The 18611-nt window shown below is 38.8% G+C and overlaps 2 protein-coding genes and 1 non-coding gene across 3 annotated transcripts; all 3 read left to right on the top strand.

Annotated features, from left to right (window-relative positions):
• The first annotated feature begins 373 nt into the window (after positions 1 to 373).
• Positions 374 to 2631, top strand: LOC127807234 (pentatricopeptide repeat-containing protein At2g33760). Its single transcript, XM_052344914.1, has one exon. The coding sequence runs from the start codon at positions 414 to 416 to the stop codon at positions 2172 to 2174; it is 1761 nt and encodes a 586-aa protein (XP_052200874.1). The 5' UTR covers positions 374 to 413; the 3' UTR covers positions 2175 to 2631.
• Positions 2632 to 6946: 4315 nt separating this feature from the next.
• On the top strand, positions 6947 to 18547 carry LOC127807924 (callose synthase 11-like). Its single transcript, XM_052346155.1, has 2 exons — positions 6947 to 12479; positions 18130 to 18547. The coding sequence occupies exon 1, from the start codon at positions 7133 to 7135 to the stop codon at positions 12464 to 12466; it is 5334 nt and encodes a 1777-aa protein (XP_052202115.1). The 5' UTR covers positions 6947 to 7132; the 3' UTR covers positions 12467 to 12479; positions 18130 to 18547.
• Positions 10092 to 10171, top strand: LOC127809003 (small nucleolar RNA J33). Its single transcript, XR_008025015.1, has one exon. It is a non-coding gene; the product is annotated as a small nucleolar RNA J33 (small nucleolar RNA).
• Positions 18548 to 18611: the final 64 nt, after the last annotated feature.

The raw sequence follows: 18611 nt of genomic DNA, 5'->3' as shown, positions 1-18611 counted from the left end.
TCTTTTTTATTTACATCCATTAATTATGAACTTTTTAGATTTTAAAAGATAAATAAAAAAAATGACCATATAAAGTATATGTACAGTTTGGATTTAATATTTTTTAAGGTCGAATCTTATATCTTTTTATGATATTCAAATATTCTTAATTATATTCTAATGATCAAAGATCATGTTAACTAAGATAATCTTTAACAAGATATAAAGAATGGCTAACCAACTGCCCTTAGCATCTAATACCAACCATTTTGCCTAAAAAAATTGAAATAAAAATTGTGATGATAAAAATATTTGGTAGCTAAGGTGCGAAGTGAAAATAATATATAATTGAGGGCATTAAGGCGAAATTGATCCTAACTTTTCCTCCCATATTCCCATTTCTCTCGTCTTTCTTCGGAGGATGGCAGATTTTCATGGATGCCAAACACGACAGCCACCAACTATATACATTGTACCGGCGGCCATACGAAGCCATTCTCCGAGCTGGCCCACGGCTCAAGCCGCTCCAACAGGTCCACGCCCGTCTCATCATCTCCGGCTCGCATTGTAGCCTCCCACTAGCCACCAAACTCCTAGTCTTAGCCTGCACCGCCGGCGCCATCACCTACGCTCGCCAGCTCTTCTTCTCCACTCCCAATCCCGACTCCTTCCTCTTCAGCTCCCTCATCACGGCCTGTTCCAAGTTCCACTTTCCTCTCGATGCCGTCCTCTTCTATCGCCGCTTGCTCGCTTCGTCTGTATGGCCGTCGAACTACATTTTCACTGCCGTGATCAAGGCCTGTGCTGAGCTTTCGGCTCTGAGGATTGGTAGAGTTGTTCACTGCCAATCCTTGGTTCGTGGGTATGGTTTGGATTCTTTTGTTCAGGCTGCTCTTGTTAGCCTTTATGCAAAGTGTGGTGATCTGGTTATTGGACGGAAGGTGTTTGATGAAATGCCGGTCAGAACTGTTGTTGCGTGGAACTCGATGATATCGGGGTACGAGCAAAACGGTTTGGCTCAGGAGGCCATTGGGTTGTTTTATCAGATGGGGGACCTGGGTGTTGAATTTGATTTGGCTACGTTGGTCAGTGTCTTGTCTGCGTGTTCACAAGCGGGAGCTCTGGAGTTGGGTCGTTGGATACATGATTATATTATAAATCACGGTTTTGATATTAATGTGGTTCTTGGTACTTCATTGATTAATATGCATGCTAGGTGTGGAAGTGTAAGCAAGGCGCGAGAAGTTTTTGATTCGATGGATGAAAGGAATGTTGTTGCCTGGACAGCTATGATTTCAGGATATGGCACGCACGGTTATGGTAGACAAGCTATGGAGCTGTTTGATAAAATGAGAGCTCATGGACCAGCTCCTAATGATGTGACTCTTGTTGCTGTGTTGTCGGCTTGTGCACATGCAGGGCTTGTTCAGGAGGGGCGGCAGGCACTCGCTAGCATGAGGGATTATGGGTTAGCGCCAGGAATGGAGCATCATGTTTGCATGGTTGACATGCTTGGGCGTGCTGGACTTCTGAATGAAGCATTTCAATATATTGAACAATTGAATCCTGTCAAGCCTGCACCTGCAGTGTGGACTGCAATGCTTGGGGCTTGCAGGATGCATAAAGATTTTGATCTTGGAGGACAAGTTGCTGAGCATCTCTTAGCTGCTGAACCGGATAATCCAGGCCATTATGTGTTGCTTTCAAATGTATATGCACTGGCTGGTCGGATGGATAGAGTGGAACTGATCAGAAATACGATGATTCAAAAAGGTTTAAAGAAACAAGTTGGCTACAGCACCATAGAGGTCAATCAGAAGACCCATTTGTTTAGTATGGGTGATAAGTCCCACCCTGAGACAGTTGAGGTCTACCAGTACTTGGATGAGTTGATGCAGAGGATTGGTGAAGCAGGTTATGTACCAGTATCTGACTCAATAATGCATGAGTTGGAAGAAGAAGAGACAGAATATGCTCTTAGATATCACAGCGAGAAGCTTGCAATTGCATTCGGGATTCTAAAAACTAATCCTGGGGTCACTGTTAGGATTGTGAAGAACCTCCGAATGTGCGAGGACTGCCATTCAGCTATTAAGTTTATATCAGCTGTTGCTAATAGAGAAATTATTGTCCGGGATAAACTCAGGTTTCACCATTTTAAAGATGGGTCTTGTTCTTGTGCGGATTATTGGTGACACTTAAAATGTGGGATCCACATTACTATTTAGATTGAGATTGCGATAAATATTCTTTGGCAGTAATGGCATCCACATTACTAGAACAGTTGCAGATAAATTGACCTCAGTTTGTGATCCCGGGCTGCTAAGTTGCTGCTATTCAAGCTGCTGGTTTGCTTTTGGCTGTAGCAGAAAACTGTTGGGATTTGGCAAAATGATTAACTCGCTCAGGGTGGCCTTGCTCTTGAAAAGTTTGCTTTGACATTGTGAAACACAGCAAATATTGTGATAGCTACTAAGTTGACAGAGCTTCATTTAATCATTTGTGATCACAAGCCTAGCAAATAGCAACGAAATCACACTCCATATATATAGTTGCTCCTTAACTTGGTGCAGGCTGTGACTAAGAAGTAAGATCTTCTGCTCTTCTTTCTATTTCTGAAGCACAAGTTCTTTCTTCCATGAGTTTTATCAACTTCTGGAGCATTACTTTGTAAGTCTAGTAGATGTAGTTCTAGTGGCTGAGTGAGATTGCATAAAAGGCACCCCATACTCGTGAAATTGAAATCAGAAATACACAATATAAGCAAATCAAAAACGAAAGATTGAAAATAATCCCTGGATGATACTCACTCTTTGTATACCCTTTCTGGTGAAGTTTTATCTGGTCTGTCTCATTTTCAACTGAAGTAGGTCTTGGCTTTAATCTACTGATGCTACACTGCATATGCCCTTCTGTCTCTATGCTTTTCTTTCTGCACTGTTTCTTCTCTGCACCTGGTATGTGTGCAAAGATGATGAACGTAATTTGATTAAGAGTCACCTCAGTTTCGAGTATTAGTTCAATTAAATGTGATATCATCCAGGGAGGGACGGTGGCAGGGCCTGAGGTTTGGTTACCTTTTCGTAAGTGTAAGTTTGGTTCTTTACCTGCCTTTTACATCAGTTACCCTAATTTTTTCTTTCAAAATTACAAGGTTTTATGGGACAATATGGTGGGAGTTTCACAAATAGGTGGCCTTCTAATAAGAGGAAGTATTTGATTATTTCCTAAAGGATGGTAGGCTTAAGCTTACCGAGACTATAACAAGAGGAAGTATTTGATTATTTCCTAAGGATGTGGTAGGCTTAAAGCTTACCGAGACTATACTTAGGCCAAAGTTTTCCCACCTACGCAGTGTTGCTTTCAAGAAACTTTGCAGGCACTTCTCCTTAAGCCAAAGTTTTTATTTTCCTTTTTTGTGCATGATATTAGCATTAAGTACCTGCTTGTCCCTTGACAGCCTTCCTGCGAGGAAGAAAGTTCATCAAGCGAGCACTTGGTCTGGTGGCCAAGCACAATTTTGACACTCGACTTAGCTATCTCAGCCCCCATGAGAGGAAGAATACAGTGTGAATTTAAAGAGAAAAAGGTTGAATCGTCCTCCCTTTTTCTGGTTGATCGGTTCTTGTCACTCATACCTCTCTTCCTAACTTATTCCCTCCAGCCGCTGGGTGGCTTGGTGTTTGTTTTGGGTGGGGTCGTTAGTTGCTAGAACCTTCCTTTAACAGTCTACACAGTTACACGCTGACATATATAGCCCATAACTATTGGAATCCGTCGTGAGGTTGAGGCAACTATCCCTTTAGGTGACATCCAACCTTTCGTCTAGAATTCGTGGTATTTAATCTAACAAGTACTGTACTAACTTTCATTTCACCTACTTAATATAATCCTCCTTTATTTGGATTTGAACCCCACCGTAAATAGGAGGAATAGTTCAACTTAGAAGTAGTCGATATCCAGCCTCAATCTTCAACCCCCTTTGGAACTGTGGTTGCAGTACGTAGTTGCAGATGCTCACGAAAAATCACTTCTTTTTTAGTGCAAGAAGTAGGTGGTGGTGGGGTTGGGGGAACCAAAAGAAAGGTTGAATTGATCACATGATTCTCCACTATGACAATCTGGATGACTCTCATCCTTGCCGACAAGCTCGGAAGATGAGATTCAAATGAGTCATGGTTGTATTATCGGATGGATACAAGTGAAAAGGAAGTGTGTTTTAAGAAGCTCGTGAAACTCAACTTATAATTATTGATGGAAAAGAAGTAGTATTCTGATGAGCCCTGATATGTTCCTCTCAATTATCCCCACGTACATAAACATATATATATACACACACACACACATACATATGAAAATAATTTTATATTTTTTAAATATTATTATAAATTATTATTTAAAAAAATTGTTAGTTCTCGTCTATTAAATTAAAATTACAGTTATTTTAATAATTATAACTATAATCATAATTAATAATTTATTTATTTTTTAATCATAATAGAATTTATACTCATTATATATATATATTTTAATCGTGTCTGTTAGATAGATAAAGATGTAACTAAATTGATTAAATTACTTAAAATGGCCTAACGTGATTTAATTGGGGGAGGGGATGCAAAGTAGAGAATTTAATTGGAGGGGGGGTTTTAATTCTGTTATTGTCTAGATTATGTTAGTGTCGAACAATATAAAAAATTAGATGTAATCAAATTAATCAAACTAAATAGATCGATTTATTTTTAAAACCGAACTAACTTGATCAAATAGATGATCAAATTGAATAGATTAAAAAATTAGAAAAATTAAAAATATCGAATCGTTTATGTTACTCGATAATAACGTACTCCAAACAATAACAGACTTCAAATTCTTTTTAATTAGATCCCCATTTCACCCCTCTCCCCCCTTTATCCCAAAATTAAATCAGTTTTTCTGAATAATTTGATCAATTCAATTACACTCTTATTTAATTGATACGATTAAAAAATAAATAAATTATTAATTATATTATAGTTATAATTATTAAAATAACTATAATTTTAATTTAATAGATCAGAACTAACAATTTATTTAAATAATAATTTATAATAATATTTAAAAAAATATAAAATTATTTTCATATTTATATATATATATATATGTTTATGGTGGGGATAATTGGGGAGTTGGGCCCCGGGGGGGGGGGGGGGGCAACATTAAGGTTGCAGTGCTGGTATTCTGATTCCTGTCTATACACAGTAGTGACATTCCTGATTCTAAAAGATTTGAAAAGAAGAAATCTTTTATTATTTTTTAGATTATATTTTATTACTAACATTCTCAATCATCCTACCTCTAGAAATACACTGATGAAGTAAATCGAGAAATGTACTCAAATGATCAGGATGATAGCTCTTAACACCACTAATATCACTTTTAAAGTCTTCTCAAAAAAAAATATTCTGTTTCTTCTGAAAATCAAACCCATGCTAAAAACTTTCCAATAAGCTTTCAGTTTATCACTTGCCCCTGGGGACCAAGAAACCTTTTACTTTTACTTTCACTTGTACTTTTACGTAACGAGGAGGAAAACACTTGTGCAAAAGCAGATCCCCCAAACCAAATGCCTGCCATGCCTTGTCACTTGTCAGTGTCACCAAATTAAGTGTCATTTTCTGGGGTTAGTGTGTAATTGGGATAGGATTAGAGGAATCCACCCACAGCGCGCTGGTACCCCTCCCTCCCTCCCTATACATTAAATTTGTTTGTTCTGCCCTGCCCATGTACCCACCCATCTCTAAAGATTCTTTGACATCCACATGTTGTTTTTTTAAATATTTTCTTCTTATTATTTTATAGAGCATATGTTCATCACCCTATTTTTAATTCACTGAGATTATATATTAAAATTATATTTATTGAATAAAATATAAAAAATATTCTACATAATATTTGTTAAATTTCTCTAGTGATCTTTAAAAAAGAAATTATATGAATTTTTATCTGATTTTTTTAAAATTATTTTTTATATTAATTCAAAAAATATTTTAATATAATATATTTGAACAAATACTATTTAAAAATAATAATATTAATAAATAATAATGAGTCAAAAAGCAGACAAAGACTAGCAGTTGAGTCATCAGCAGGTGACGTGTCATTTGTATTGTATTTTTTTGTGGGGAGTGGAAGTAAGAAAGAAAAGAAAGTGTTCTTTCTTGATAGTAGCAAGTCATCACGAAATCCATCCATCTCTGATCTCATCACTGCCGTCCATCTCTCTGTTTGTCTACAATTACCAGACAGAGCCATGCCTACCGCCGCTGCACCTGCACGTGAACAAAGCCCTCCCCCTTTTCTTTTGTCCCGTGCGTGCGTCACACTCACTCGCTTCCCTTATCCCAATACCACTATCCTTTGCAAGAAAGTCTTTATATAATAATTCCGATCCATGGTATGGTACTTAGACTAGACTAGACTACTAGTAGAGTAGAGTAGATTTGCTGCTGCTGCTGCTGCTCATGTAATGTTGTAAATAGTAATTGCAATTACAAAACATTCAATTCACTTAATAATTCCAACTCAATGTAACTGCCAAATTTCAGCCACCCAGCCCAGATGTTACAACAACAACAACAACAGTTCCAATAAATGTTTTTTTTTTTAATATAAATATATATATACTTTAATTAGAAAGAATGAATGATTTTTATTATTTAGCCACTATTTACATGTCATTGTTTGAGACTTTTGAGACGGACGGCTTGAGAGAAGAAAGACTAAGGGCCTCCCTCCCTCCCTCCCTCCCTTAGTCTTTCTTACTCATATTATTATTATTATCCCAATGGGAAAAGTTGGTATATGCTATATGTTTCCAATTGGCCACGGGGTCCCGTCCTACTACACACAGGCGCGTGTGTGTCAGTTTCATCAATTCCATGATTGGAGCTTCAATACACACACAGAGACAGAGAGAGAGAGAGAGAGCTATTATTTGATGCAAGCACAGCACACAACCAGGCTCAGGCTCCTCCTTCCCCATCTTCTTCTTCTTCTTCTTCTTCCTTGTTTAATTTTTTCTTCTATATTGGAATTCTGTCAACGCACTTGCAGCAACAATTGAGAACAAGTACGGACAATCAGCAATGGTTCCCACAGATTGAAGAAAGCTATGAATTTGAGACAGCGACCCGTCCCCGCCCGCGCCTATGGCTCGCCGCCGCCGCCACCGCCGTTGTTTGAGGACGTATATAACATAATACCGATACATAACCTCCTTTCCGATCACCCGTCGCTTCGGTACCCGGAGGTACGCGCCGCGGAGGCTGCCCTACGCGTCGTCGGGGACCTGCGGAAGCCGCCGTTCATGGAGTGGCACGCAGGGCTGGACCTGATGGATTGGCTAGGGTTTTTCTTCGGGTTCCAGCGCGACAACGTCCGGAACCAGAGGGAGCACCTGGTCCTGCACCTAGCAAACGCCCAAATGCGCCTCCAGCGGCCGTCCGACGCCGCCGTGCTCGATCCGGCGGTGCTGCGCGGCTTCCGCCGCGAGCTCCTCAAGAACTATACCTCCTGGTGCTCTTACCTCGGCCGGAGATCCCACGTTCAGCTCTCGCGCCGCCGCGAAACCGACCCTCTCCGCCGCGAACTGCTGTACGCGTGTCTTTATCTCTTAATCTGGGGCGAAGCCGCCAATCTTCGCTTCACTCCTGAATGTCTTTGCTATATATTTCACCACATGGCAGGGGAACTAAACCAAATTCTTCAAGATGACATAGATATAAACACAGGCATGCCTTATTTTCCCCCAATCTCTGGTGAAAATGCCTTCTTGGACAAAGTAATTACGCCCATTTACCAAGCTGTTAAGTCTGAAGTGGTCAGGAGCCGGAATGGGACTGCCCCGCACTCCGCTTGGAGGAACTATGATGATATCAATGAATACTTTTGGAGTAGAAGGTGTTTCCGGAGGCTCAAGTGGCCTATTGATGTTAGTGCTAATTTTTTTGCCACCGGTAATGATAAAAGAGTGGGGAAGACAGGGTTCGTTGAGCAGAGGACATTTTGGAATGTGTTTAGGAGCTTTGATAGATTATGGGTTTTGTTATTTTTGTTTCTTCAAGCGGCCATTATTGTTGCTTGGGAAGGTAAAGAGTACCCGTGGAAAGCATTGGAGAGTCGCGATGTGCAGGTGGAATTACTGACTGTGTTTATCACTTGGAGTGGTCTTCGGCTTCTGCAGTCAGTGCTTGATGCTGGTACGCAGTATAGTTTAGTTTCAAGGGAGACAATGTGGCTTGGTGTAAGGATGGTGCTTAAGAGCATCGTTGCTACAACTTGGATTATTGTTTTTTCAGTATTCTATGCAAGGATTTGGAGCCAAAAAAATTCTGATGGTCTCTGGTCAGAAAAGGCAAATAGGAGGATCATCACATTTCTTAAGGCCGGATTTGTGTTTGTCATTCCTGAGTTGCTGGCACTGCTTCTTTTTATTCTCCCATGGATACGTAATGTAATTGAGGAAACAGATTGGATGGTCTTTTACTTGTTGACGTGGTGGTTTCAGACAAGAATCTTTGTGGGTCGCGGGCTAAGAGAGGGGCTGGTGGACAATGTGAAGTATACACTGTTCTGGATTGTGGTATTGGCATCAAAGTTCTCATTCAGCTACTTTCTTCAAATAAAGCCTTTGGTTGCCCCAACTAAGGCTCTTTTGAATCTCAAGGGTGTGATCTACAATTGGCACGAATTCTTCAGTAGAACCAATAGAGCTGCAGTTGTAGTATTGTGGCTTCCTGTTGTTCTGGTATATCTAATGGATCTGCAAATCTGGTATTCAATCTTCTCCTCATTGGTTGGTGCAGCAATTGGGTTATTCTCACATTTAGGTGAAATTCGAAATATTGCACAGCTAAGGCTTAGGTTCCAATTTTTTGCAAGTGCAATGCAGTTTAATCTTGTGCCAGAAGACCTGAATATGTCTCATCAGGCAACATTGATCCAAAAACTTCGAGAGGCAATCCATAGACTGAAGTTACGGTATGGACTCGGTCAGCCCTATAAGAAAATTGAGTCAAGCCAGGTGGAGGCAACTCGATTTGCTTTAATATGGAATGAGATAATTATCACTTTGCGAGAAGAAGATCTCATAAATGACGAAGAATTGGAGCTCATGAAACTGTCTCCTAATAGTTGGAAAATAAGGGTTATTCGCTGGCCGTGTGTCCTCCTGAGCAATGAGCTGCTGCTGGCTCTTCGGCAAGCAGTTGAACTGGCTAATTCATCTGACAATTGGCTTTGGCAAAGAATATGCAAGAATGAGTATAGGCGGTGTGCAGTTATTGAAGCTTATGATAGCGTCAGCTACCTGCTCCTTCAGATTGTTAAGCATGACACTGTGGAGCATTCTATTATCGAAAAATTGTTCCTAGAGATTGATGGTCATATTCAAACTGGGAAGTTTACTGAAACCTACAAGTTGAATGTTTTGGAGAAAATTCATGCCCAATTAATATCATTAATTGAGCTTCTGATGATGCCTAATAAAGATTTGGGCAGGGTGGTGAATGTTTTACAGGCATTATATGAACTTTACTTTAGAGAACTTCCCAAGGAGAAGAAGTCCACTCTGCAGTTGAGGAAGGAAGGTTTGGCTATTCCAAATCCAGACACTGATGCAGGGCTGCTTTTTGAAAATGCTGTCCAGTTTCCTGATGGTGAGGATATGTTCTTCTTCCAGCAGCTACGGCGTTTGCAAACAATTCTTACATCTAGAGATTCACAGAATAATGTCCCAAAAAATATTGAGGCAAGGCGCCGTATTGCTTTTTTCAGCAATTCTCTCTTTATGAATATGCCTCGTGCTCCCAAGGTTGATAAAATGATGGCTTTTAGCGTGCTCACGCCTTACTATGATGAAGACGTTTTGTATGGGAAAGAATCACTTCGAAGTCCAAATGAAGATGGCATTACCATTTTGTTCTACTTGCAGAAGATTTATGAAGATGAGTGGGAAAACTTTTTGCAGAGGATGCGTAGAGAAGGTATGGAGGATGAAAATGATGTCTGGACAGTCAAAGCAAGGGATCTCCGTCTTTGGGCTTCATACAGAGGCCAAACCCTTTCCCGTACTGTTAGGGGAATGATGTATTACTATAGGGCACTCCAGATGTTTGCTTTTCTTGATTCTGCATCTGAAATGGATATAAAGCAGGGTCCAGAAGTAATTGCTTCTCTTGGTTCTCTGAGGCAGCACAGTGCTTCAGATGGCATAGACCATGGCACGCAACCAGCTTCCAGGAACCTAAACCGAGCAATAAGTGGCATGGGTCTTCTATTTAAAGGGCGTGAGTTTGCATCTGCTATGATGAAATTCACATACGTGGTTACTTGTCAGATTTATGGGAATCAAAAGAGAAGAGGTGATTCCCGTGCTGATGATATTTTGTACCTGATGAAGAATAATGAAGCTCTTCGGGTTGCTTATGTCGATGAGGTACAAGCAGGAAGAGAAGAGGTGAGGTATTATTCTGTTCTTGTGAAGTATGATCAGCAACTGAAGAAAGAGGTGGAGGTATATCGCATTAGATTGCCTGGTCCCTTGAAGCTTGGTGAGGGTAAACCAGAAAATCAAAACCATGCCATCATCTTCACTCGGGGTGATGCCGTTCAGACTATTGACATGAACCAAGATAACTCTTTTGAGGAGGCACTCAAGATGCGGAACCTATTGGAGGAATTCAAAAAATATTATGGTATAAGGAAGCCAAAAATTCTAGGCGTTCGGGAAAATGTATTCACAGGGTCTGTATCATCCCTTGCTTGGTTCATGTCTGCACAGGAAATGAGTTTCGTGACACTGGGGCAGCGTGTTCTGGCAAACCCTCTCAAGGTTCGGATGCACTACGGACATCCAGATGTATTTGACAGGTTCTGGTTCTTGACGAGGGGTGGTATCAGCAAAGCTTCTAAAGTGATCAATATTAGTGAGGATATATTTGCCGGCTTTAATTGTACACTGAGAGGTGGGAATGTGACTCATCATGAATACATACAAGTGGGTAAGGGAAGAGATGTTGGGTTGAATCAGATATCAATATTTGAGGCCAAGGTTTCTAGTGGCAATGGTGAACAGGTTTTGAGCAGGGATGTGTATAGGTTGGGTCATAGACTCGATTTCTTCCGCATGCTTTCATTTTTCTACACTTCTGTTGGGTCCTACTTCAACACAATGATGGTAGTACTGACTGTCTATGCATTTTTGTGGGGCCGACTTTATCTTGCTCTAAGTGGTATTGAGGGGGCAGTCAAGAGGGCATCCCTGGAAAATAGTAGCAACAATGAGGCCCTCGGCACTATAGTAAATCAGCAATTCATTGTACAGATCGGGTTGTTCACAGCCCTACCGATGGTTGTGGAGAATTATCTGGAGCATGGGTTCCTTCAAGCAATCTGGGATTTTATAACCATGCAGTTGCAACTTTCATCACTCTTCTACACTTTTTCAATGGGAACCCGCACCCATTTTTTTGGCCGGACCATTCTTCATGGTGGTGCTAGGTACCGAGCGACAGGGCGAGGTTTTGTTGTGCAGCATAAGAGTTTTGCAGAGAACTATAGGCTCTATTCTCGCAGCCATTTTGTGAAAGCAATTGAACTTGGGGTGATTTTGACGGTGTATGCTTCCCATAGCCCCGTGTCCAAGAATAGCTTTGTCTATATAGCCATAACTTTCTCATCTTGGGTTCTCGTTGTGTCATGGATTATGTCTCCCTTTGTCTTCAACCCTTCTGGATTTGATTGGCTGAAAACTGTGTATGACTTTGAGGATTTCCTGAACTGGATATGGCACAGGGGAGGTATTTTTCTCAAAGCTGATCAGAGCTGGGACGCTTGGTGGCTTGAGGAACAGGACCACTTGAGGACAACTGGTCTTTGGGGAAAGTTGTTAGAGATAATTTTAGATCTCCGTTTCTTCTTTTTCCAGTATGGAGTTGTGTACCATCTGAACATTACTGGTGGTAACACAAGTATTGGCGTTTACTTGCTTTCTTGGATCTACATGGTTGTGGCTGTTGCAATTTATGTGACAATATCATATGCTTATGATAAATATGCTGCAAAAGAGCATATCTACTATCGTCTGGTTCAGTTCATTGTAATTGCAGTCACAGTACTTGTAGTTGTTCTATTGCTGGAGTTCACTAGGTTTGAATTTCTTGATCTTGTCACAAGCTTGCTTGCTTTCATCCCCACTGGGTGGGGCCTCATTCTTATTGCTCAGGTACTCAGACCTTTTTTGCAGTCAACAGTAGTGTGGGACACTGTTGTTTCCTTGGCTCGGCTTTATGATATGCTCTTTGGGTTGATTGTTATGGCTCCTCTCGCGTTACTTTCGTGGATGCCCGGATTCCAGGCAATGCAGACAAGGATTCTATTTAATGAAGCATTCAGCAGGGGGCTCCAAATATCACGTATTCTTACTGGAAAAAATTCTAATGTCTGACATGTAATTTCAGGTAATCTTCTCTTTCACTTCTTAAAAATGTTCTGTTCCGGATGATGCAATTGACTCTTATGTGCTTGATGGTTTCTTTACTAATCTCAACTAGACAAATAATATGTTAGTGTTCAACATCTTAAGCTCAGAATTACTCCATTTCATCCAACACTTCCTTGAAAAGTGAAGAACGCTCCCATCACGCCTGCCCCCTGGTGTGGGTAAAAATAAATAGGGTTTCCCCAGTGCATCAGGCATAAATATATAACAAAACAAAAAATAAAAGGCCATCTAAAGTACAAAAGTGGAGTTGTGATCGCATTTTTATGGCACAAGTCAATAACCATTTAAAACAACTTGTTACTTCAAATTCTTGTTGATTTCAAGAATTGACTTATGATTTCATTATCAGGAAGTTTTGACCAGGCAGTTGAATGAGTTCCAAAGTCATCTTTAAGCAGATTAAGTACTCTTTGAACAGAGACATTTTGGAAAGCACTTTGCCATACAATTTTCTCTATGCATTTTACATATAGCTTCAGTTGGCTTTGTCTTGCATCCTTCTCCTTCATAGTTGGATACAAGTTTTCAAAAGACCTTACTTTGTCAATTTTTTTGGTATGTAAATTTAAAAAGGTATTTTTTTAGGAATAATTTATTTATTTAGGATTTCGCATTATCCATTGAGTCTGACATAGTCAAGGCCAAAAATAAAATCAAAAACAAAATCAAATTCAAAGTCAAGGCCAAAAACAAAATCATAGATTAAGGATTGGGTCATGGAACATAGGAACATTAACAGACAAAGTTATGGAAGTGGTGGATGTGATGATTAGGAGAAAAATTAATATTATGTGCCTTTAAGAGACGAGATGGGTAGGGAAAAAAGTAAAAACTTTATCAGAAGCTGGATATAAAATATGGTACACAGGAACTGATCGAGTGAAAAATGGAGTGGGGATTATTATGGATAAAAGCTTAATAGATGAGGTAGTGGATGTAAAGAGAATAGGGGATAGGATTATTATGGTGAAGATTAGTCTAGGAAGAATGACTATAAATATCTTTGGTACATATGCACCACAAGCAGGGTTAGGTGATGAGATAAAAGCAAAATTCTGGGAGGACTTAGAGGGATTCATACAAATGATACCAAGAGGAGAGAAAGTGATTATAGGAGGTGACGTAAATGGGCACGTGGGTAGAGACGGAAACGAATATAGAGAGGTACATGGAGGGTATGGATTCGGGAAAATTAATAATGAGGGTAAATCTATCCTAGATTTTGCTATGGCATATGAGCTCATTATAACCAATACTAGGTTCAAAAAACGGGACGAACACTTAATCACATATAAAAATATCACCTCAAGCACCCAAATAGATTACTTCCTCATGAGACAAGAGGATCGGTTATGTTGTAGGAATTGTAAGGTGATACCGGGAGAGTGTTTGACTACTCAACATAGACTTCTAGTACTTGACGTCCAAGTAAGAAATTGGAAGAGAAAAAATCACATAAAACAAAATCCAAGAATCAGGTGGTGGAATTTAAAAGGGGAGAAACAACTAATCTTCAAAGAAAAATTAAGGGGTAGAAGGGAATGGAATGGAGAAAGACAGATAAACCAAATGTGGAAAGAAATGGCTAATGCTCTGAGAAGCACGACAAAGGTAGTCCTTAGAAAGACAAATGGTAGAGCCCCTAACCTTAAGGAGTTTTGGTGGTGGAATGAAGAGGTACAATTGAAAATTAAAAATAAGAAAACTTGCTATAAGGCGGTATATCAATGCAACAATGAAGAAAATCAAAAAAATTATAAAGAAGCAAAAAGAGCTGTTAGTGAAGCAAGGTCAAAAGCATATGAGAATCTATATAAACGACTTGATACAAAAGATGGAGAAAGGGATATATATAAATTAGCTAAAGTAAGAGAGAAAAACACGGGATTTAAATCAAGTGAAATGCATAAAAGATGACAATCAAAATGTTTTAGTAAATGAGGGAGCGATTAAGGAGAGATGGAAAGAGTATTTCACAAAATTATTCAATGATGGTGGTGACACAAGAGTTAGGTTGGGACATCTTAGTAACTCCGAAGGGAATGTGAGCTATACATTCTATCGACGCATAAGTTCAAATGAAATAAGGTAAGCATTAAAAAAGATGAAAAATTATAAGGCAGTGGGACCAGATAATATACCAATAGAAGCATGGAAATGCATGGGAGAAGAGGGCATCTCCTGGCTAATGCAACTATTTAACGCCATCCTTAAATCAAAAAAGATGCCAGATGAGTGGAGGAAGAGTACTTTGGTTCTTATATACAAGAACAAAGGAGATGTTCAAAACTGTGAAAATTATAGAGGAATTAAGTTAATGAGTCATACCATGAAACTCTGGGAGAGTAATAGAGCAGAGGCTCAGAAAGGAAACAAAGGTGTCAGAAAATCAATTTGGTTTCATGCCTGGTAGGTCAACAATGGAAGCTATATATTTACTGAGGCGTCTAATGGAAAGGTATCGAGATCATCAGAAGGACCTACATATGGTGTTTATAGATCTAGAAAAGGCCTATAATAGGGTCCCTAGAGAAGTATTATGGAGGGTTTTAGAGAAGAAATGAGTCAAAATAGCCTATATACAAGCCCTTAAGGACATGTATCATGGTGTAGAGACAAGTGTCAGAACATGCGGAAGGGATACTGAACCATTTACAACTACAATAAGACTGCATCAAGGTTCTGCACTAAGCCCATACTTATTTGTCCTAGTAATGGATGAACTCACTAAAGATATTCAGACATATGTGCCATGGTGTATGCTATTTGTAGACGACATAGTGTTGGTGGATGAAACAAAAGGAGTGAACACTAAGCTTGAGTTGTGGAGAAACAATTTAGAATCTAAAGGATTTAAATTAAGTAGAAAGAAAACAGAATATATGGAATGCAAATTTAGTAAAAATGCAATAGTGGATGATGTTATAATAAAATTAGAAGACCAAATCTTACAAAGAAAAGACCATTTTCGATATTTGGGATCAGTGATTCAAAAAGATGGAGAAATCCACGAGGATGTCGCACATAGAATTAAGGTATGTTGGCTAAAATGGAGAAATGCATCGGGGGTGTTATGTGATGGTAAAATCCCATTAAAATTGAAAAGAAAATTTTATAGGACAGCTATAAGACCAATCTTGCTGTATGGCTCAGAATGTTGGGCAGTCAAATACCAGTATGAGCAAAAGACGAGTGTAGCGGAGATGAGGATGTTAAGATAGATATGCGGACATACAAGAAATGATAAAATTAGAAATGAAGTTATTCGTAATAAGGTAGGAGTAATGCCAATCGAGGAGAAGATGAGAGAGACTAGACTAAGATGGTTTGGTCATGTGAGAAGGAGACTAAGAGACGCTCCTGTGAGAAGAGTTGATGAAATGGAACAATTAGTCACAAAAAGAGATAGAGGTAGATCCAAGAAGACTTTGGGAGAGACATTAAAATTTGATATGAAATATATGGATCTAAATGAGGATATGACAAAAGACAGAAATACATGGAAGTCTAGAATTCATGTAGCCGACCCCACATAGTGAGATAAAGGCTGGATATGTTGTTGTTGTACAAGTACATTCCGATCAATTACATATCACAAGAATACAATCATTAAAGATTAAATTACAACAGATACAAATGTACAAAGCTAGCAATAAGTTGGATGAAAAATTCTAGGAAAAACTTGCATATAGCAGGACTTGAACCTAGGACCTCTAGGTTACCAGGGCCTCAGCTTTGCTACTAGGCCAAAGCTTCATTCACCAGAGTTATCCATCTTGAGATCATTGGATGTTGTGCCACTGAAAGGACAAGATAAGGAACTTCTCCCACTTAGGAATCTCATGCTTTCACCCTCATTGCATATGAGCATAGTTTACAGCTTTTATATATGCAGTTAAATACATGCATAGCCAATCAATTCTAAAGCATAGTGTTAAGAATAACTATGTTATGTTGGAGCACAATTAGTAGGTAAAAGAGAACCCTTGGTATATTTCTTTACATGTTACATTTTCATTTCTGGTTAGAAAGGAAAAAAAGTTTTGGAAATGATTCCTTCACATTTTGATGACTCCTAGATGTTTTAGTACTTCACAAGATGATACTAGGAGTTGCAATTGTGTATAATTCTTTGCAAATTATATGATTATGAGGATGTATGCTACCTGCATGCTGGGCGGATGCACGTGTGTGGGCTGCCCACTATTAAAATTAATTTTTTAATATAAAAAATTATTTTTTCACAGCTGTCCACTATTAAAATTATTTTTTATACTAAATTTAATTTTTTATATTAAAAAATATTTTTTTAATATAAAAATTTTTTTTTAATAATAACTTAGTAAAAAAAATTATAGCCCGCAATCAAAATCTGTGATGTGCAGTTCTACATCTAAAAAAAAATTGCAGCCTCTCTCTACATAGATTTTTGATCCGTCGCTTGCATGTCATCAGATATGATCTACTTGTGATATTCAAAGTCTTCACTTGAATGAACCTTCTTTGAAAAAGTAGATGTCCACTACCAGTCGGGCAGTGTATGTACCTAATGGAATTTGATATTTCAAATAGGCCACTATGTTGCAACTAGTTTCTCAAGCTGCACAACAAGATGACAAGTCTCCTAAGATTGCTACAAACTGAACTAGAGGATAGAAAACATCCAGCTTGATTTCCTGCTGCCATTTCATAAAGCAATAGAAATGGTAATGCCAGTGACCTTCCAACGTAAGTCACTGTAGGAATATATAAGAGCTCATTTGGTAGAATTTTTGTTTTTAGTCTTCTTTTTCCTTTTAATTCTTCTGGAAACCAAATATAAAATGGTATTTGATTGCTTGTTTTAGTTATAAAAAAATTTGAATTTTTTTTGAAAAAACAGAAAGAGAGGAAACAAACAAAAAAGTGTTTTCACAGTTTTTCATTTTCTTCCCTTTCCCTATCCCCTTTGCCACTGACAACCCCTCCGGCAGGTTGCGGAGATGCTGGTGACTCTTAGAATAGAGTTGGGAGTCACTGTCAATTGGCAGGAAGAAGAGTAAAGAAAGAGAAAAAAGAGGCAAATAATAAGTAGTAAAATTGAAACGAACCAAAATTTTCACACATTCAATTTCTTTTTAATGAAACCAAAACTGATAACCGAAAACAAAAAATTGAAAACTGTGTCAAATGAGCCCTAAGCAATCAGAGTAAAAGCTTGTGGTAAGACATTGTAAGCATCAGAAATCATTTAAAAGAAAATTTCAGACTGGGCAAAACTGATAACATGGTAATTACCCTTTACATGTGATAAAGGGTTGACAAAGTGTAGGTTTAATTTTGGAAGTCAACTGCTTTGGGCAAATTCTCCCGACAAATGAACAAAAAAAGTAGGAAAGCAAAATGGAACGTCCAATGAAGTATTTGTGGGGTAAAAACAGGGCAGCAGTAAAAATACTCCTTGGTTTCAAACAATGTGCATTTGTTTAACACCATAGAGATTTCCCTTCTTGCTCGCACTGTGCTTGTTTTGACAAAAATACTGCTTTTGATCTATAGAGCCCCCTTAACCTTTTCAGTATTGGATAACGCCTAGTATTGAGAGGATTGTGTTACCGTTTTTTCAGGTGTTGGCTGGAGCTACTGAAGAGTGGATTGAATTTACATTCATTTTCATGGGTAGGGGGAAGCTGTTTAATGTGTCCAGCTGCGTTTAACAACCTGTGGTCTCTCCTCTTGAGCAGAAATAGGGTTCTGATTCTTCTCCTCTGGAATATATATATATATATATATACATATATTGAGCAAATGCACACCCATTCTGTTGCATTTTGTTCATCCTAGTGGATGTGCATTATAAATTTTGCTAGTTTTCCTATTTGTTCTGTAATGAGCTAACGTACTTGTTTATACCCCCAAATGGTCTTCATTTGGCTGTATATCGATGACATAAAATCTAACTGTTGCCCGGGGGTGGGTGGTGTTGTACAAGCGATCTGATGGTGAAAATTTATTAGATGGAAGCAATGCAAACTTTGTGGGTTGATTCCTAGATGAGCACACTACTTTACATTTGAAACATTGGGATGATACACATAGTATCTATTTC

Source organism: Diospyros lotus, chromosome 8 (genome assembly GCF_014633365.1).
Source record: "Diospyros lotus cultivar Yz01 chromosome 8, ASM1463336v1, whole genome shotgun sequence".
Classification (NCBI taxonomy): domain Eukaryota; kingdom Viridiplantae; phylum Streptophyta; class Magnoliopsida; order Ericales; family Ebenaceae; genus Diospyros; species Diospyros lotus.
Note: the sequence above shows the minus strand (reverse complement) of the source record. Positions and strands in the feature narration are given on the sequence as shown.